A 22030-nucleotide genomic window follows, 5' to 3' on the forward strand; every position below is an offset into this window, starting at 1 on the left:
ATTGGACAAATACATTATAATAGAACTGACATGTGATTACATTTTCGCGCAATTTGGGTGCATAGATCCTGAGAAATCAGTGCCCAGTACAACCACCTCTGGCCGTAATAACGGCCTTGATACGTCTAGGCATTGAGTCAAACAAAGCTTGGATGGCATGTACAGGTACAAGCTGCCCATGCAGCTTCAACACGATACCACAGTTCATCAAGAGTAGTGACTGGCATATTGTGATGAGCCAGTTGCTCGGCCATTGACCAGACGTTTTCAATTGGTGAGAGATCTGGAGAATGTGCTGGCCAGAGCAGCAGTCAAACATTTTCTGTATCCAGAAAGGCCCCTACAGGACCTGAAACATGCGGTTGTGCATTATCCTGCAGAAATGTTGGGTTATGCAGGGATTGAATGAAGGGTAGAGCCACGGGTCATAACACATCTGAAATGTAACGTCCACTGTTCAAACTGCTGTCAATGTGAACAAGAGGTGATCGAGACGTGTAACCAATGGCACCCCATGCCATCATGCTGGGTGATACACCAGTGTGGCAATGATGAATACACGCTTCCAATGTGCGTTCACCACCGTGTCCCCAAACACAGATGCAGCCATCATGATGCTGTGAACAGAACCTGGATTCATCCAAAAAAATGATGTTTTGCCATTCGTGCACCCAGGTTCGTCGTTGAGTACACCATCGCAGGCGCTCCTGTCTATGATGCAGTGTCAAGGGTAACGACAGCCATGGTCTCCAAGCTGATAGTCCATGCTGCTGCAAACGTCGTCGAACTGTTCATGCAGATGGTTGTTGTCTTGCAAACGCCCCCATCTGTTGACTCAGGGATCGAGACGTGGCTGCACGATCTGTTACAGCCATGTGGATAAGATGCCTGTCATCTTGACTGCTAGTGATACGAGGCCATTGGGATCCAGTACGGCATTCCGTATTACCCTCCTGAACCCACCGATTCCATATTCTGCTAACAGTCATTGGATCTCGACCAAAGCGAGCACCAATGTCACGATACGATAAACTGCAATCACGATAGGCTACAATCCGACCTTTATCAAAGTCAGAAACGTGATGGTACACATTTCTCCTCCTTACGCGAGGCATCACAACAACGTTTCACCAGGCAACGCTGGTCAACTGCTGTTTGTGTATGAGAAATCGGTTGGAAACTTTCCTCATGTCAGCACGTTCTAGGTGTCGCCACCGGCACCAACCTTGTGTGAATGCTCTGAAAAGCTAATCATTTGCATATCACAGCATCTTCTTCCTGTCGGTTAAATTTTGAGTCTGTAGCACGTCATCTTCGTGGTGTAGCAATTTTAATGGCCAGTAGTGTAAATTCTGTTTGAAAGAGTTTAAAGTTGGATAGATTTTCTGGAAGTTACTATTCATGTTCTGATCAACATTCTCTATGTTCTGATTAACATTCTTTTCTACTTTCTTGATATGGTCTAAGAATTTAGCATCCAACAGTTGGGATAGCTGTTCAATCAAATTTATAGGTTGGCCTGATTGTTCAAAGCCATGTAAAGGAGAGCACGAACTGTGTGACGCATTTTCGTGATGATGAACTTCAGAATTTAAGTTTGGAATCAAAGCACAAATTTCCCTACCCAACGTGAAGAATATTATTCTCACTCATAATGGGAGTATTATACTTGCAACACTGCTCAAAATCAATAAATAATGTTCTCTACCCACGAATGGTCACACGATTGAAACCTTGTACTGCAACTATTAGGAAAGTTGCCACTCACCATATAGCAGAGATGCTGAGTTGCTATAGGCACAATAAAAAGATTTACACAGTCATAGCTTTCGGCCATTAAGGCCTTTGTCAGCAGTAGACACACATACACACACACACACACACACACACACACACACACACACACACACACACATACATACACACACACACACACTCATGCAAGCACAACTTGCACACTGGTCTGCAGTCTCAGAGAGCTGAAACTACACTCACTTTGAAACAAATGCATATGTTTGCTGCTATAACAGTTTCCAAGCATTACACTTTAGTAATTAGTTCTGGTGTAAAACATATATAGTTCAGTTCATTGTTTATACGTTCCTTAGTTCGGGCAATACTGACCCAATTACTTTTAGAAAATAGAGTAAGGAAAGGCAAACCTATATTTCTAGCATTAGTAGACTTAGAGAAAGCTTTTGACAACATTGACTGGAATACTCTCTTTCAAATTCTGAAGGTGGCAGGGGTAAAATACAGGGAGCGGAGTGAAAGGCTATTTACAATTTGTACAGAAACCAGATGGCAGTTATAAGAGTCGAGGGGCATGAAAGAGAAGCAGTGGTTGGGAAGGGAGTGAGACAGGGTTGTAGCCTATCCCCGATGTTATTCAATCTGTGTATTGAGCAAGCAGTAAAGGAAACAAAAGAAAAATTCGGAGTAGGAATTAAAATCCATTGAGAAAAAATAAATACTTTGAGTTTCGCCGATGACATTGTAATTCTGTCAGAGATAGCAAAGGACCTGAAAGAGCAGCTGAACGGAATGGACAGTGTATTGGAAAGAGGACTTAACATGAATATGAAAAAAACCAAAATGATGATAGTGGAATGTAGTGGAATTAAATCGGGTGATGCTGCGGGAATTAGATTAGGAAATGAGATGCTTAAAGTAGTAAAGGAGTTATGCTATTTGGGAGGAAAATAACTGATGATGGTCTAAGTAGAGAGGATATTAAATGTAGACTGGCAATGGCAAGGAAAGCATTTCTGAAGAAGAGAAATTTGTTAACATAGAATATAGATTTAAGTGTCAGGTAGTCGTTTCTGAAAGTATTTGTATGAAGTGTAGCCTTGTATGGAAGTGAAACGTGGATGATAAATGGTTTGGACAAGAAGAGAATAGAAAATTTCGAAATGTGGTGCTACAGAAGAATGCTGAAGATTAGATGGGTAGATCACGTAACTAATGAGGACGTATTGAATAGAATTGGAGAGAAGACAAATTTGTGGCACAACTTGACTAGAAGAAGGGAACGGTTGGTAGGGCATATTCTGAGACATCAAAGGATCACCAATTTAGTATTGGAGGGAAGCGTGGAGGGTAAAAATCGTAGAGGGAGAGCAAGAGATGAATACACCAAGCAGATTCAGAAGGATGTAGGTTGCAGTAGGTACTGGGAGATGAAGAAGCTTGCACAGGATAGAGTAGCATGGAGAGCTGCATCAGACCAGTCTCAGGACTGAAGGCCACAACAACAACAACAACAGTTCAGTGTAACTCGGAGTAATCTGCTGCTTCCTGCTGCTGAAGTAGTCATTGCTTCAGTCCATTTCATCTGCTAATTGGATCAAGTTACTTGATTTCCATGAAATAATCCAGGTACCAAGTTGATTTATAGTGGTTTATTTATGACAAGCTGCACCAGTTCTTCTTAGTGGGAACCCACTCCACATAACAGGCTACATAGTCACAATACTGTATTCCAACAATTAGATTATTGCGCAGACGTGCGAAACAGTAGTTGTGTCTCAAAACTGTCTCCAACTGAACATTTTTAACAAAGAAGACAACAAAACTACAGTCCAAATTTATAAAATTAACAATTAAAAGTTTAACATTATTATGAGTAACTATCCACAAAACCTTGCATATTTTAAGCCGAAACTGATGTATGCAATATAAAAGATTTTTATGTAAAATATACATCATGTTATATAAAATACTGAAAAACAACAATGCTAACCTGATTTTTCTTAATTATGGATTCATTAGTGAATGCCAAATATTGCGAACATATATTGGACAAACATGTCATACAAGTAAACAAATGAAATAATTAATTTTATGAAATTTAATGTATTACATGAAATCACTTATTAGATACAATTGGAATTATAAAACTTTCAATGAATTGCCTCTTTGGACAGTATTTCATTGGGTTATTAAAAAAGGAATGTAAGACAAGGGATTGTTTTATTTCAACATGTAATCCCAGAATGGAGGGCATGAAGGGCAACAAAACAGGGCATAAAATATTGTCATCATACTGCTGTGATGTAAGGGTGCCATGGGTGACAAACAAAGGGGTCCTGCTATGAAACGAAATGGAACTCCTGGTTGTCAGGCCATATGGATGGCAATAGTCTGGTTGGTATCACCAGCCATCTGGGGCATCTCCAGATAAAATTTCGTTGGTTGCCAGTGCTCAGTTCAAAGTGGGTCTCATCACTGAAGACAATTTTACACCAGTCAGCGAAATTCCAGGCTGAATACTTGTCTGGAGATTCCTGGGACAGTGGTGGGACCACTATATGGCCTACAACTAGAATTGATGGTCAGGGGTGCCATTTCTTTTCATAGCAGGAACCCTTTGGTTGTCATTTGCAGCACCCTTACAGCACAGTGGTATGTTGATGATATTCTATGCACCGTTTTGTTGCTCTTAATGGCAAGCCATCCTAGGCTTACATTTCAGCAAGATGGTGCCCACCCACACAGGCTGTGGGTTTCTACTGCTTGTCTTCTTTCTTGCCAAATCAGGACTTGGCCAATAAGGTTGCTGTATCTCTCCCCAACTGAGAATTTTTGGGGCATTATGGACATGCACTCCAATCATCTAGGAATTTTGATGATTTAAAACATCAATTGGACAGAATTTGGCACAATATCTCCCAGGAGGACATCCGAAGACTCCATCAATCAATGCCAAGCTGAATAACTGCTTGCACTAGGGCCAGAAGTGAAGCTCTTTCTCTTGAATAAATCATCCAATTTTTCTGGAAGTGTAATCACTTGTTCATCTGTTTGTGTACATCATATCTACTGATTTCCATCCAGTTTGGACAATTCCCTCCACTTCTTTTTTTTTTTTTTTTTTTTTTTTATTTAAGTGTGCTATCCTTAAAGATGAAAATAGTAAGGAACATTGAGTTTGAAATTTAGTAGTACTGTTTTCTACCTTATGTGTACTTGTCACTAGTACTACAAGGTTTTTTGCCTTCTGAAGGTAAGTTATGACTAGCATTTTGTCTCCTCCTAAATTTAACAGGTTTCTCCATTCGATTTTTTGCTTGATACAAATATAGTTTTTAAATGCTGTATTGATGCTGGCAGTAGTATACATTCTACCTCCTTTTTCTTCTGAAATATCATTTCTTCTTCATCTGTTGTCCTCCTAACATTTATCTTTTCAGTAGATTTTTCTTATTTCACCATCAGTGCTCACTATCTGCTTGTTGATTTACCCCCCACCCCATTTCTTGTCTGTTTTGTACTTTTTTTGTATTTTTGTGTATTTCTCCCCTCCCTCATTTGCCTTTACAAATGTCTGCTTGTGTCTGTGTATGTACAGATGGATGTGTGTGTGTGTGTGTGTGTGTGTGTGTGTGTGTGTGTGTGTGTGTATGTGTGTGTGTGTGTGTGCGTGCGCGCGCGAGTGTATACCTGTCCTTTTTCCCCCTAAGGTAAGTCTTTCTGCTCCCGGGACTGAAATGACTCCTTACCCTCTCCCTTAAAACCCACATCCTTTCGTCTTTCCCTCTCCTTCCCTTTTTCCTGATGAAGCAACCGTTGGTTGCAAAAGCTTGAAGTTTGTGTGTATGTTTGTGTGTCTATCAACCTGCCAGTGCTTTCGTTTGGTAAGTCACATCATCTTTGTATAAAAATAGAGGGAAACATTCCACACGGGAAAAATATATCTAAAAACAAAGGTGTTGTAACTTACCAAACGAAAGGATTGGTATGTTGATAGAGACAAAAACAAACACAAACACACACACAAATTTCAAGCTTTCGCAACCCACGGTTGCTTCATGAGGAAAGAGGGAAGGAGAGGGAAAGACGAAAGGATGTGGGTTTGAAGGGAGAGGGTAAGGAGTCATTCCAATCCCGGGAACGGAAAGACTTACCTTCAGGGGAAAAAGGGATATGTGTGTGTGTGCACGAGTGTATACCTGTCCCTTTTCATCATCAAGGTTCTGATCAACCTATTCTGACTGCCACAAGGGAGGATCATCATATTGTGTGCTAAGTACAATGTAACTAATTCACATCTGTGCCTGCCATCCAAGAACAAGTAATGGACTCTCTGCAATGCTCTGTGTCACCCTGCACCTTGGTTGGAGACTAGCTTCTGCTTGATTGGGGAATTACTATTCCATACATAGGCTACCATTAACACCACAACACAAGTGGCTGCTTTTGGAGTGGTGCTGTGACCAGAGCATAGAATGCTGATCAATGATGTCTAATTGTGTTCAACAATAAATTGTGGTTCTGCACTATGCCAAATGATCTTTGTTGGTGAGTGTGATGGCGACATGGGGAGAGGTCTCATTCTTCCAATGTTTTGGAGAAGCCAACAGTATTACTCCTGGGGTGATGGTGTGGAAACCCATGGGGTATGACTTCAGGTGGTTGGCTGATATTGACTGAGGGAACACTGATGGCACTATGGTATGTTGCACATATCCTGAGTCTATTTGTATTATCTGTCATGCGACAAGATAATGCTCATCCACACATGGCACATGTGGTCATGAACCGTCTGTGTGATGTTGAGTTACTCCCACGTCTGCAAAAATCTCCACATTTGTCCCTAATGGAACATATGTGAGACAGACTCTGATTCAGTGTCGGTATCCAGACCAGGACATGAAGGAGATACATTCATTTTGTGACACCTTTGCAAACTAAATCAGTGCATTCATCCAAGCCAGGGGGGAGTGCAACATCATACTAAGTGGGCTCATATCTGTAATCACTGAAATAACATTACATGTACTCTCAACCTGTGAAATTTCATTTTGTTTCCTCCTCTCCTTATCGGTGCTTCCCTTTATCGGGCAATCATTTATTAGACATCATTGATCAGGCAATGTATCTAGGACATTCAGTTCTACTATCTGATTTCATGATGATGGTATCCTTGATGGCAAAATATTCTGTTAGTTAAATAGTCTCCCATGCAGACTTCAGAGCCAGGCTCACTCAGGAAGATACTGTCATCAGGAAAAAGTAAATCCTATATCCCATGAGTTGGAGCATGGAGTTATTAATCATGTAAGTAGGCTGAAGTGGGACAGTGGGAATTAGTGAAGTGTGGTGGCAGGAAGAACTGGATTTCTGTAAGGCAAAAATCAAATGATGAAGGACAATTAGGTCGCAATTTGGTCAGGATATAACAACAGTGGTGAAACCTTTGTGTGCTGTGGCTGAAAGCTGCATGTGAGTGTCTTGTAATCATGCCTGTCTGCAACTTGATGAGTCTTCTTTACAGTAAGTAGCAATCTATCTTTTCCTACATTGTTGTATTTCTGTAAGGCACTGATATAGTAATGGGTCTAATAATGAACAACAAAGTAGGAATGTGGATAAATTATGATGAACAGCATCTTGAATGTAACATTACAGGCAAGAGAGACCATAAAGCCACCATAGAAGTAGGTAGGCCTCCTAGCTTGACAGATAGTGAAGCGATTGAAAAAATGTGTATAATGAGATAAATTAAATTATGAAGTACATTCAAAGGGATGAAAATTTAATTGTTGTATGATACTGATATTTCATAGTAGCAAAAGGAAGAGAATTAAAAACAATAGGAGAACATGGACTTAGGGAAAGGCATAAAAAGGAAATCCAAATTAAACACCTTTCAGTCGTCAATTTTCAACCTTATTGTATTAGGCAACCAGTTTCAGCATTTTACTACACCATCTTCAGGCCCCTGGCCAATGTGTAGGAATAATCTACCTTGGTTGCGATTGATTATTCCTACACGTTGGTCAGGGGCCTGGAGATGGCGTAGTAAAATGCTGTGTCTGGTTGTCTATTAAAATAAGGTTGAAAATTGATGGCTGAAAGGTGTTTAATTTGACATCCTATATCAAACAGCCAAGTCCCACAACAATCGCTAAAAAGATGGATATACAGAAAAGGGGAAGCTTTCTGACTTGAATTTTGCATCCAGTACAATGTAATCTATTGCTAACACTTGGTGTAAGAATCATGAAAGAATATTGTTTGCGTGGAAGAGACCTGTAGACACCAGAAGATTTGACTTAAATTATTTAGCAGTAATACAGAGATTAACAAACCAAATTTTAAATTGAAAAAAAATTGCAGAAGCAGACATAGACTCTAATCTATGGGCCTGTGAGAGAAGCAGAGAGTAAGATATAACCATGAACTAAAGTAACTCATACAAGGAAAAGATATAATGTGCTAGTTACAGACATATGGAGAGGTATGAGGAAAAAAATTGTTGGACTGTGAATTAAATACAATGGTTCTCGTTGTCTTCATTGAGGATGAAAAACTCCGCTTCCTTTTCCCATGCACATTATTAATCGAAATAATGAAATAAAATTGCTCCTGGTACTATTAACCAGTAAGACAGTTAATCACTAGGCATTATTCAGGTGCAAATTATGTGAATGATGACCTGCAATTACAGTGTTTCAATTTTCATTAATAAAAGCTTATTGTCTTTAAAATGTTAAAATTTAATAAATTGAAAAATCGCAGGAAAATGTTAACTATGTTCACTACTAATTATTGAAGGAAATTAAACCACAGACTGACTTGCTCCCAATTAGAGTCAAACTGACACACAATTCTATATTCTAAGTGCTTATTTGTGGTAAAAATCGTCACAGTCCCTCACAGGTAAAACTGAGACAAAGTCCACCTTTAGTGTTCAGAAACAGAGTCCGAAACCCACATCACACAAGAATCACAAGTCCAGACAGTCACCTGGCTGAAAATAATCAGTTACCTGACAAGGCTCTGGGTTTTGTAAGTCAAGTTACTAGATTACAACAAAAGAGTATCAAAGGGTATAATAGACATCAGGAATTGAACTTGGCTATAAATAGTGGCCTGAGACTGACAAAACCCACAGTCTGGTTGGAGTCCAGACTGCAGACACACATAACACCAAAACCCACAGCACCTGAAGAAAATGGCTTGGTCACATATCAAAATATTGTGGAGAAACTGGAAACAAAATTTGTCAGAACACAGAGATGCACACTGTTAATAAATTTCAGGAATACAATGGCTGTCCAATGATGAACTACCAAGTGAAAACATGGAATTGCAGGTAAGACATGTTTCAACAGATTGTACAGAAATTGGACTACAGCTCTAAGAGTCAAAAGACATATAGGAGAAGCAATAATAGAGACTGGAGTGAGACAGGATTGTAGTGTATTGTGTTGTTTATTGAATCTGTATATAGAGTAAGCAGTATATGTGGTGGTTAGGGACATATGGATACGATGGCAGATGGCGGAATACTAAACATAATATATATTTATATTTTTATTTATTTCATGTTCCACAGATCCAGTTACCGAGTAAAATGCAAGGATGTGAAATGTGTCAAATTGTATATATTTCAGACATTACTTATATAAATACTATTAAAGATACAATGTAAATAAGGTGTTAAATAAGGAACATGTATCCAGTCAACATAGTTTGGTACACTGAGGCAGGATCAGATATAGGCTAATTTACATGAATACAATAAAAGATACAATGTAGGTAAAATACCATGGAAACAACTTATATCCAACTAACATAATGTTGCATAACACTTAGGATCTGTAATATACAGATGATGCAAAAGTATGCTAAATAATACAATAAATACATACATGAACACAGAAAACCAAATTATTATATATCTATTATAGTGCAATTAAAAGTATTTGTAAAACAACCATAAATTTAGTGAAGGTATTCATTTTCTCTCATAAATTCATTGACTCTATAAAAAGATTTCTCTGTTAGGTACTCTTTCAGGATTTGTTTGAATGCTGATAATTGTTTATGCAGACATTTGATATGTGGTGGCAGTCTATTAAACAGCTTAATGCTGGAGTAATAAGCTCTTTTTTGCACCAGATTTAGACACTTCAATTCAATGTGTAGATTCTTTTTGTTTCTTGTGTTGTAGTCATGATATTCACTGTTGTCTTTGTGCAGAGAAAAGTTTTTACAAAAGCCAAAAATGAAAAAAATGTACTGTGAGGAGGTGGTAAGGATCCCCCTCTTTTGAAACAAATTCCTGTAAGAGTGTCTATGATGGACACCATGCATTATTCTGATGGCTTTTTTCAGTGATTTTTTTTCCCAAGAGGATGTTTCCCCCAGAATATAGATGAAACTGTAATTGTGTTATAGAAGCATTAGCTTAAATTATGAGGTTTTTACATACTTCTACTGTAAACAGTTTAGTTATTTAGTGATGGAAAGTGCAATTATAGCTTTTAACTAACAGTAGAAAGGAATTTTGTGAACGCTTGTATAGAAAGCCTTGCAAAAGTTGATTCATTTATGCTCCACCCATTTAGAACAGTGATATGTGCAAAGGTGGACATTCTCTTCCCTGGTCCCTGGAACATTATTAAACTCACTCAAAACTAAGGAATTGTAGAACTATTGCAAATGGGTTCATTTGTTGTAACTAGATTGTCAACTATCAGTCATGAATTACGATGCAAAGCACAACAAAATTATTCTTGGTAAAACTAGGTGCTGCTTTCCTGTGTAGGAAGTACTTACCAGAGGTAGTGCATCCGTCAGGCATTCTGTGGCACAATAGATGATGCATTCTACTACAGTGATAGAGGTCACATGGGTCACATATTTTTGAAATACGAAAAAAGTGTTAGTAAGAACTGATTGTTACAGTAACTTCTGTAATAATATTCTCTTTTAGTAACTGTTGGAGAGCTCAATTTCTATTTACTTCTTTAGTTGTAACTAAAGTAGTAATGCCTTTTTATTAAAGAAGTAAGCCATTTCTGCACACTGCTGGCATGTCCATTATATTCCATCTCGGAAAATATTGATTGTTGGCAGGCATTACTGCATCACCTTTTGCATAATTTATGTTCATCACTATAATTTTAGAATCTAGAAAGGATTATTAAATTGAATTATTAAAATTGGAAAACCTAAATGCTGTTGTACTAATTAATGATAAGTTCTGTGTATTATGAAGAAGAAACATGCTATTAATGGATGAATCTGTTGTTAACTCTGCCATCTATAGCTACCAATGCCCATTGTGGTTGGTGACATGTATTAATTTAAGTGCCAGTTTGAGATACGAGCTACCAGCAACATGGAGGCAGCCCAGAAATGTTCAAAAAACATACCAGAAAATGAGAAAGAGCAGTTTGCTGGAATAATGAAAAAATACATAACTACTATTGAATCTAAAAAGCACAATGTTAACAGGCTGAAAAGGATGCTTGGGAAAGAAATACATGTCAAATACAATGCAGAAGCTCTTAGACAAAAATCACAAGAGCAGCTTAAAGTAATTTGGAAGGACATGAAAGTGGAAGCAAAGAAAATGAAAGCTAAATGTAATTGAGAACAATTTCAAACTAGTAGTGGAGTAGGTGAGATGAAGATAGACAATATAAGCCAGATGGTTGTTGATATGATGCCGCAAGTTTTTGAGGGGATAGCCGGAGTTAACGACAATGACACATCTGAAGGTAATGTGATACTCTCAAGCAACTTCGATGATGATAACTGCTCTGAAGGTAGCAATGAAACTGCTGATGGTGGAACTTTATCCCATAGTCATGAACCTCGGCCTGCATTCTCTGGTAGAAGCTTGTCAGAATATGCACCCAGAAAGAGAGGGAGAGAACGCCCAGAAAAAGAGGGAGAGAACATGCAGTTGTAGTGAAGAACTGAGAGTTGTTGAAAAAAACAGATGAGCTTCATTCCTTAAAACTGCATTTAATAGGAAAGGAATACAATGCAAAAATGTTATTAATAAAAAGACAAAGAGAAATCATGGAAGAAGAGCATACCCTTAAAATGGAAATTATGAATAAGTTCAATGAACTGTGGATGAAGCCTGACCAACAGGCATTACGGGCATTTATCAAAAATGATAGTGCATTGAGAATGGCTAGTTTCTAGCTGAAATCTAGATCTGCCAATAAATTTTAAAAAGGATGACTGATAGCTGAAATCTATTATTTACAATTCCCACACTTGTTTGGTTTAAATCACATTGTTTTAGTGAGAATTTGGAAACGTTTCTTCCAAACAGCAAATGCTTGCTCTATTACACATCAGGTAGCAATATGGGGTCTATTGTAGCGCCGTTCGACTCCTGTGTGGGCTCAGAACATCAGCGTCATAAGATGATTCAAGAAAGCATATCCATTATCTGTGACAAGCAACCCATCACATTGTCCAGTTTCAAAATCTGCAGAAACTCTACTATTGTCCTAAATGCGGTCAATTGCTTACCACATTCAAAATCTTCATATTGCCGTCACAGATGATTTGTGCATTGATAGAAAAGAAACTCTTGCAATTTCTGTATAGCTCTGCTTGTGCTCCATAAGGACAAAGTATGGCTATATGTACACAACCTGTGGCCCCTGTGACATTTGGGAATCCACCAGTTTGATAGAATTCCCTTTTTTTCTTTGATATATTTTATTGGCTCTGTGGTAAGGACACATACAGTGGCTTTAAGGCAATTAAACTATTTATCACCCTGTTAAAAGCTCTTCCAGCAGTAGTACGATGGATATGAATAAGATCCACTGCTATGATTTGATAAGTACCTGTGTGAAAAATTCACAGTCCACAAAGAAGTTGCAGCCTGGGAGACAAGGCATGGTTCCTGTCAAAATTATGCTGCAGTAATGGCTCCACTACACCAAGCATCAACTCAAAAGATTCATTACAAAACCCAAACCCCTCTTTGAAATCACTGTCGCTATACATCAAAAATGGGTCTCTTCTCTCCATTACAACCCTCATTTTTGGGATGTTCACCTCTTCCTGTATCTCCATATATTCTTCATTGTCCAGATAATCCATAGAATTTGATACTTAAAACACAGAACTTAAAATTTACACCTTACTCTCTTACTTTACTCCTACTACTGCCCAGGAGTAAATTTTGCCCTTATTTCCTCCTTAAGTCACTAATGTAGTAGTGTACTCTTCAATGGTGCTCTCCACCAGTAATGAAGTTAGTAGATTTACTTTGGAAGTAAATGAAAATTTACTCCTGCAGTAATTTACTCCTTTAGTTCAGTACTATTGACTGGAAGTCACTGATTTCCTTCTAACTTTGTAACTTATCACTTTAGTTTCACTTACTCCTGGTGGGTGCTCACCATCGTTAGTCTGAGAAATGGACATCAGAGGATAAATGCATTTACTTTGTGAACAAACAATTCACTTGTTTGGAAAGCATTGCTAGTAGTGAAGATATCACCACATGTCCGCAGTAGGATGATTAGACTATATGGAGAGATATAAATTTTGTACAACATGCAGGTGACACAAATGTAAGGGCTGCTATGTTTGTTAGTGAAAACTAACTTTAGTATCTGAAGCAGACTTACTTCATCTTCATGTAAGATGATGAAACAGCAAAACTTTAAAAAAATAAGGATCCTAACTAGACAGTATGAAGATAAAAACACTATTTCTAATAAAGTAAGAAGTGTGTGGCTACATGAACTAGAAAACATCTTTTTGAATGTGACGTGTGTGAATAGTGATCACAAATGTAAGTGCATGTAAACAGCGAGGAAAACACAATACTATTCTATTTCTGATTGGTGTGGTGAAGTTTTGCAATTATGATTTGGTTTCCATGTAAGAAGAATGTTGAACTGTTTTACACATAAGTTAAAATGTTTTTTGTTTTGGTTAGATTTGAATCAGCGATCTATGGACATCGATGTATAAAATTCAAAGGTTTACCACGCTAACAACTGAGCTACTGAATAATTATGATGTAGTTATGTAAAATGACAATTTTCATTAGCTATTTAATTTCACTGAATGATGCTATCCTTCATTATGGCAATGGGAGAACATATCTCGAAAATAAGTTGATGTTAACTTGAGGGTGCAAAACACTTTTAATTAAGTTAGTGAACTTGTGTGTCCACATGCTGGAAATTTTCCGTTACAGTGCAACCACATTTTATGCATCTTCTCATTCTCTGGAACACTCAAAAACAACTTTTCATGAGTTTTTGTAGACGTATTTGTACAGTATGGTACGACATACCATTTGTAACCTGTTTTCTGAAACGTAAGTTCCTAAACAAGACATCATTGTGAACTTGCATTATGATAGTAGGAGCAGCGAGCTAATCAGTAATGTTAAGGCATTACATGACTTGAAAGGAGTGTTTTAGCAGCCATTTGAAATTATTTGAATCTCATTTCCATTTTTATAAAAGAAAACTTAAATTCAAGAGGAAAAAAAGCATGTTAGGAACATAAAATGACATAATTAATCATTTAAGACAATTTCCAGACAACAATAAACAATCCTACTGAAGGCTTTTGAGAGATCACAAAAATTCCACCTGGAAACATTTTTTGTTAATGGCTTCCAAAACTTCATTATTAAAGGAAAATATTGCTTGTTGTGTACCAAAATCACCATGAAATGAAACCCATATTGGCTATTGTTGAAGATATTGTGGAAGTTGAGATGGCTGACAATCAATATGTGCACAAGTTTTTCAACAATTTTTGAAAGGATAGTTAGAAGAGAAAATGGGCGATAGTTAGTGACACTGTTTTTGTCACCATTTTTAAAGAGGGGTATCACTACAGCTAGTTTTAATCTATCGGGAACAATTCCTTCTTGAAAAGATGCATTGAACACATTACATAAGACTGGACTTATATATATTTACAACAATATTTCAATATTACTAGAAATATTGTTCACACCAACAGACATTGTATTTTTAAATGACTTGATTATTCTTTCAATATCATTTAATGTAACCAGAGATAAGGATATCTGTGGGTTCAATTAATGAAAGGAAGATTGCATTCCACCAGAATGAATGGCCAACCAAGAACAAGATTGGTGGTTAGTACATTGAATGACCTTGCCAAAATGAAAATCTGAGAGGTAGTAATGGAGAACGGAATGAGACAGGGCTGTAGTCTATTGTGCAATTTATTGGGTCTCTACTGAGAGCAAGCAGTAAATGTGCTAATTAGGGACATATGGAATGGACAGCAGAATGGAAGCTAGGAGGGCAGACAATGTGTCTTTCCTGGAAAGAGAAATTTAAAAAAGGATTAAAAGTTCGGAAAGAAGAAATAAATACTTCAAGTCTTGACAATGACACTGGAATTCTGTTAGAGTTGGGAAAAATATATGGAAGATCAATTGATTGGTATGGACAGCATCTTGAAAAGAGGTTAATGGAGGAACAGCAACAAAAATAAAACAAAGGAAATAGAGTGAAGTTGAGTTACATCAAGTGAAGCTGAAGGTTTTGGATTAATAAATGAGACACTAAAAGTGGTAGACAAGTTTTGCTATGTGGACAGTAAAATAAATGATTATGGCGGAAGTAAACAGGTTATAAATTACAGACAAGCACTAGAAAGAAAAACTTTTCTGAAAAAGAGAAATACAAAGTCATTGGATAGGTAGTGATAACATTTTCCCCTCTCCCCCCTCCCCCTGCCACCACCAGCATCAGATTCAGCGAGCACACAAATGTAAGTGAGAATTGTAAATCTGTATTTAGTGCACACCTGCAAAACTACAATCTCTTAACATCAGCAGCATTGAGGAATCTTTGAAGTTACTGCTTAGGGTGAATAAGGGGAAGAGTAATGGAGACTCCAGAAGATATTGAGATTTATACCACCTTCCAACAGCGAGCAAAATATACAATCAGTGAACAAATGGACCTTAGAAATAAAAATTGCCTAGCCTGTTTGAGACATTCAAACTAGTGTACGATAAGTACATACTTTCATATAAATAAACTCCTGTTGAGATGTACAAAATCCACTCTAGACTACTGGAGATAAAATGGAGTATCATGATCAATAATGTACTGCTGACTAATTACCCTTTGATGCACAAACATTTTACATCTTAAAGAGTTATTTCTGCTCCTCATACATATGGTAGTAAAGTTCTGGTAGAATATAAGTAATATAGGCACAAAGATCACCACTCACCGATTAGAACTACTGACAGTGCAGCTACATAGTTTTGTGTGTACGGTGGGAGGGGGGTCCAGCGCATGTGTGCTGCTTCTTTTCAGTGAGTAGTGTTTTTCACTGCTAAGTTATTAACAAACCTACCAATGTCATTAATAATAACCTATGGCTATTATCATCAAGAGTAATACAGTCCTACAGGAACATTATTTTTAACCTTTGTTTATGGCACGATATAACATCAAATCTTGTCAGATGTGTATGTTAACAAACTGCAAAAATTGGTTATACATACTGTTAATCTCATGTTTGTCACAGTATGTTGTATTATGCCTTTGTAACTGCTCAAAAATGGCACAAATATTGAAAAAGTAAAAGTGAAATAAAAACAGTCATAGCTGAAAGTGAACATGTCATTTAAAAACTTTATGGAAGCCGTGAACCAGTGTTACAAGAAATCATCATCTTTATCTTTATCCACATTCATGTATTAGGTTCAAGGAACCTGTTTCAGTGTCAGTTTCTTAGTCCCATCATTTCCCTAACCCCTTGGGTATATAATGCAAAGCTTTCTTAGGACAACTGCCTTGTTGCATTCTGTCTACATGTTCCTTCCATTTCTGCTTATGTGCGTTTATTTATTTATTTATTACTGCAAGTATTTTAAGCTCTTTTCTAATTTCTTATTTTTCCAATCTATGTTCTACTATATAAGTTTAACTGATCTGAGGAATTTCATTCCTGATGTCACAATTCGATTTACATCTAGATTGGTTGCTATCAAGCATCAGATGTTTAAGTAACAATGGAACAGCAAGTCTTTTATTGATTTTCAGCATATAGTGTTCTTTTTACTGTTCCACAGACACCTTGAAATTTTGCTTTCTTATTCTTTATTTCCTCATAATAATCAAAAGATATGTCACAGCCCAGGTAGTGAATATGACTTTACTTGCTCAATTATTTTGTTTTCTATCAATATTTTTTGATCACTTCTGTTGTTTTCCTTGGAATGTCATTACTTTTCTCTTTCTTATATATTTTTAGATTATAATTTTGACAGATTTGGTATAATTTAAAAATATTTCTTTGTAGTCCTTCTGGTTGTCAGTATTCTTCAATGTTCTTATATAATAGTCCATATCTAGTGTGTATACACAGGAGAGTCAAAGAAACTGGTACACCTGTGTAATATTTTTTAAGGCCCCTTTGGCCACGCAGAAGTGCCACAACATGACGTGGCATGCACTTGACTAAATGTCTGAAGTAGAGCTGGAGGAAATTGACACCATGAATCCTGCAGGGCTGTCCATAAATCTGTAAGAGTACGAGGGGGTGGAGATCTCTTCTGAATAGCACATTGCAAGGCATCCCAGATAGGCTCAATAATGTTCATGTCTAGGGAGTTTGGTGACCAGCACAAGTGTTTAAACTCAAAAGAATGTTCCTGGAGCCACTCTGTAGCAATTCTGGACGTATGGGGTGTTGCATGTCCTTCTGGAATTGCCCCAGTCCATCGGAATGCACAATGGACATGAATGAATGTAGGTGGTCAGACAGATGCTTACATACATAGACACATCAGGAGTCCCATATCATTCCAACTGCGCATGCCACAAACCATTACAGAGCCTTCACCATTTTGCTCACATGCAGGGTCCATGGGTTCATGAGGTTGTCTCCAAACCCGTACACGTCCATCCACTCGATACAATTTGAAACAAGACTTGTCTGACCAGGCAACATGTTTCCAGTAATCAACAGTCCAATGTCAGTGTTGATGGGCACAGACCAGGTGTAAAGCTTTGTGTCATGCAGTCATCAAGGGTACATGAGTGGTCCTTCAGCTCTGAAAGCCCATATCGATGATGTTTCGTTGAATGGCTCACCTGCTTACACTTGCTGATGGCCCGACATTGAAATCTGCAGCAATTCGTGGAAGGGTTGCACTTCTGTCATGTTGAACAATTCTCTTCAGTCATCACTGGTCCCGTTCCTGCAGGATCTTTTTCTTGCTGCAGTGCTGTTGGAGGTCTGATGTTTTACCAGATTCCTGATATTCATGGTACCCTTGTGAAAGGGTTGTACGGGAAAATTGCCACTTCATCACTACATCGGAGATACTGTGTCCCATCGCTCATGAGACAACTCTAATACCACATTCAGCCTCACTTAAATCTTGATAACCTGCCATTGTAGCACTGTAACTGACCTAAAAACTGCACCAGATACTTGTTGTCTCATATAGGTGTTGCCGACCACAGTGCCTTATTCTTCCTGTTTACATATCTCTGTATTTGAATACGCATGCCTATACCAGTTTCTTTGGTGCCTCAGTGTATTTTGGCAATATAATTTAATTGTATAGATAAAAAAAACTACTCACCAAGTGGCAGCAGGAGAACACACATATAAAAAAAGGTTTTAGGTATGCAAGCTTTCGGAGCCAGTGGGTCTTTCTTCTGGCAGAAGGGTTGAAGGGGAAGGAAGAGCAGTGAAGGAAAAGGACTGGAGAGGTTTAAGAAAAAGGGGAGAGTTCAGGAAAGTCAACCAGAACCCCAGGTCAGAGGAGACTTATGGGATGGGATGAGAAGGAAAGACTGATTGTTGGGGACTGTTCCAGACGAGATATGAAAACATGAGAGCTTAAAGGTGGAAGACAGTGTAATATGCTAAAACATCATGAACAAGTTAATATGAGTGAAAACTTAAGTGCATTGTATTTAATAGTGGTGGGAGAGAGAAAGAGAAAAATGGACAGGTCAGAAAATGAAAGATGTAGAAAACTAAAATGGAGTGAAGAAAGGAGTAGTCACTGTGAAGAAATGCTGAGACAGAAGAAATTAATTTAAATTAAGGCCAGGTGGGTGGTGACAACCAAGAACATGTTGTATCGCTAGCTCCCACCTGTGGAGTTCTGAGTAACTAGTGCCTAGGGGGGAAGAATCCAAATGGCACATGTGGTGAAACAGGCACCAAGGTCATGACTGTCATGTTGTAGAGCATGCTCTGCAACAGGATATTGTGTGTTGCCACTATAAACCCTCTGCCTATGCCCATATAATTCTAACTGATAACTTGGTGATAGTCATCCTGATGTAAAAGGCCAAACAGTGTTTACATTACAGCTGATATACGACTTGCATCATTTCACAGGTGGCTTTGATGGTATAGGTGGTGGTTGGAGGGTGCCTAGGGCAAGTCCTGCTGGGGGGAAAGTCACAGGGGTAGGAGCCATAGGATTTGGAGATGGGTGAAGAAAGAGCATAGGGTCTGACAAGGATATTGCGAAGATTGGAGAGGTATGAAAAGCTATTGTAGATATGGTGGGCAAAATCAGACAGAATGGATCTCATTTCAGGGTTTTATTTTAGGATGTCATGGCCTTATCTAAGTAACTGATTAATTCATTCGAGACCAGGATAACACTGAGTGACAAATGATGTGCTCTGAAGTTGTTTTTTGAAGGGATTGGCAGTATCAGGATTCGATGTGGTGGTCCAGGAAATCTGCATTTGAACTAGGTTGGTGGGGTGAATATGTACAGTGAAGGCTGAGGTGAGAATGGTAGTGTATTCCTGTAAAAAGTGTGAATCCAAACAAATATGTTTGCCTCAAGTGCCAAGGCTGTATGGGAGAGAGTGTTTGACAAGAAAGGGATGGCAACTGTCAAATTGTAGGTATTGTTGTTTAGTAGTAGGTTTAATGTGGACAGAAATGTGTTCTGGCCTTTGGTGAGGATGAGCTTAACTTCAGGAAAGAGGCATGAGGTTCGGAAAAGGACTAAGTGAAATTTAATTGGCAGAAGGTATTTAGAAATTCCAGGGATTTTAACAGGTCAGCCTCACCATCAGTCCATATGGCAAAGATGTCAAAGTCTTTCCTTCTCATCCCATCCAGTAAGTCTCCCCTGTCCTGGGGTTTTGGGTATGTTTTCCAAACTCTACCTCTTTTCTAAACCTCCCCCATCCTTTTCCATGAGAGAGAGAGAGAGAGAGAGAGAGAGAGAGAGAGAGAGAGAGAGAGAGAGAGAGAGAGAGAGACAGTTGCATATTTGCCTTGGTGTATTAGTAAAATTAATTGGTGAATCTACTATATGTTTTATCAGTTCTTAAAATATGACCATTACTTATGTACTCTTAGGTACTGAAGACAAGTCATCAAAGATATGCATAAATGATTGAAAATTGTTTTCCTCTCAATAAAGCATTCTCCTGTCACAGGAGTCTTGCCATTTCTTCCAGGTGATTCAGAATCAGAAGAATTATCAATATCTGTTGAAGGATGAATAGTCAAGTGTTACAATTCCTGAAATATATGGTTTAGGACTGTTGATTCATCATACTTTATAAGTCATTGCACATTTCACTACCAAAAAATTATTCTTATGATCATTTTTTTTTATCTCTAAACTTTCTTCTTATGTGCAAGTGGGTGACATGTCAATTTACTAGCAAAATTGAAATTACTGCAACTGTGAAGTATAGGACAATCAAGAGCCCACTATTTACTGTAGTGACAATTCTGAAGCACAGCCAGAAGTATAAAGAAAATTTGAAAACATCAACAGGAGACCCCAACACAGGTACCTTAGTGTAACCATATACGAAACTGTCCATAGCACTCAGAAGCAGGGCAGACAGCATAAACAGACATGTCAGCACCTGGGGAATAGTTTGTTAATGTATCCACACTAGTCAAAAGGTTAAATGATAATGTTGCAATTTGGGCTTTATATCCCTGCTGAAAATACTTCTGTAAATTAGTATCTACTTTATTAGTGTTTTTCATGGAAAAGAGACATTGCATTTCATTTCAGGCCGGCGCAGCACAAATTGGAATGTCACTTCATCCGTCAACATTAACAGAGCATCAGATGCCAAGCCTTAAGGATCTCACAGCATTTTCTTTATTTTGGGCAACAAATATTCTCACAGCTGTTCTACCACAAATTATTGCTGTATGGTTGTGTTACCTGGAAACTAAAAAACATGACACAGTGAAGAGCAATAGTCAGCTTAGTAGTTCAAATGTTACAAACAGAAAATCAGGTCAAAAGGGCAGAAAGCATGACATTCATAGTACAGAGCCTGAAAGAAGGAAGCATGACAAAGGAATTAAGGAAAAGAAAAATGCCAATATGAAAAAGATCACTAATACGGAAACTGAAAACAAGAAGAAAGCTTAATGAATCCTGTACAATGAAATATGATAAAATGTATTGTTTCACTTTGCAGTATAAATAGTATTTGAATTATGCCTAAAGAGCTAAAAACAATAATAAAAATTTATACTGAGATTGCCAATGAATTTATGTCATCAGAAAACATTTATGTACGCAACAGACACTATGATTGCAAGAATATACGATAAAACAACGAAATAGACTTTTTTTGTAAAAGACAGATGGAATAAAAGAAAGAAGACAAACCAGAAGCAATTAAATGAATTTCTCTTATGCAGGATTCTATATTAAAAGAAAAATTTGCTTCAGAAAAGTACAAGATACCTGTCCGATGCTCCTTCCCATTACATCCTACTCCAGTCCCATCACAGTGAAATCTACCTATACTTTGTTGTTTTGCTTGTAAAAAGTGATCCGCCATCAGCAGATCCTCAAATTTGCAGCTGCTGTGGAAATACATATTTTAATACCCCCACCACCAGACATCGATATGGACAAAGGTGAGCTGGTGTAAGTCTTGTGGCAAAGTAGTGCAGCCAACTGTCACAGACATCGTCTACAAGGCATTGTATGGGCAGAACCGTGGACCCAGGTGTTTAACTGTCAGTGGCAATAGACCAGGCCTGTCAGTGCTTACACCTACATCAATTAATATGGACCTGTCCCTTGTCTCGTGCCCACTGTCTCCTCATGCTTAGTTGTAGTTGCAATAGTCACATTTGCATTTATCTCTGTGCATTTCCCAATGTGGTGTTCTGACACTCTGCTCCTCTGTAGAATTACTCACACATTGAGTTTTCGATCTCTCTTCCAGGATTCAACTCCCTAGCTTATAGTCAAACC

At 38.0% G+C, this 22030-nt stretch overlaps 1 protein-coding gene across 2 annotated transcripts in view; it reads left to right on the forward strand.

The window, feature by feature from the left end:
• LOC124605654 (transmembrane 6 superfamily member 1-like) overlaps positions 1-21432 on the forward strand; it is a 195557-nt gene extending 174125 nt beyond the window's left edge. For both annotated transcript variants that reach the window (XM_047137479.1, XM_047137480.1), the window contains exon 6: positions 20822-21432. In XM_047137479.1, the coding sequence (XP_046993435.1) occupies positions 20822-21190 (369 nt within the window). In that variant the 3' untranslated portion in view covers positions 21191-21432. The remainder of the gene's footprint in view (positions 1-20821) is intronic.
• The last annotated feature ends 598 nt before the right edge of the window (positions 21433-22030 follow it).

Source organism: Schistocerca americana, chromosome 3, assembly GCF_021461395.2.
Source record: "Schistocerca americana isolate TAMUIC-IGC-003095 chromosome 3, iqSchAmer2.1, whole genome shotgun sequence".
Classification (NCBI taxonomy): domain Eukaryota; kingdom Metazoa; phylum Arthropoda; class Insecta; order Orthoptera; family Acrididae; genus Schistocerca; species Schistocerca americana.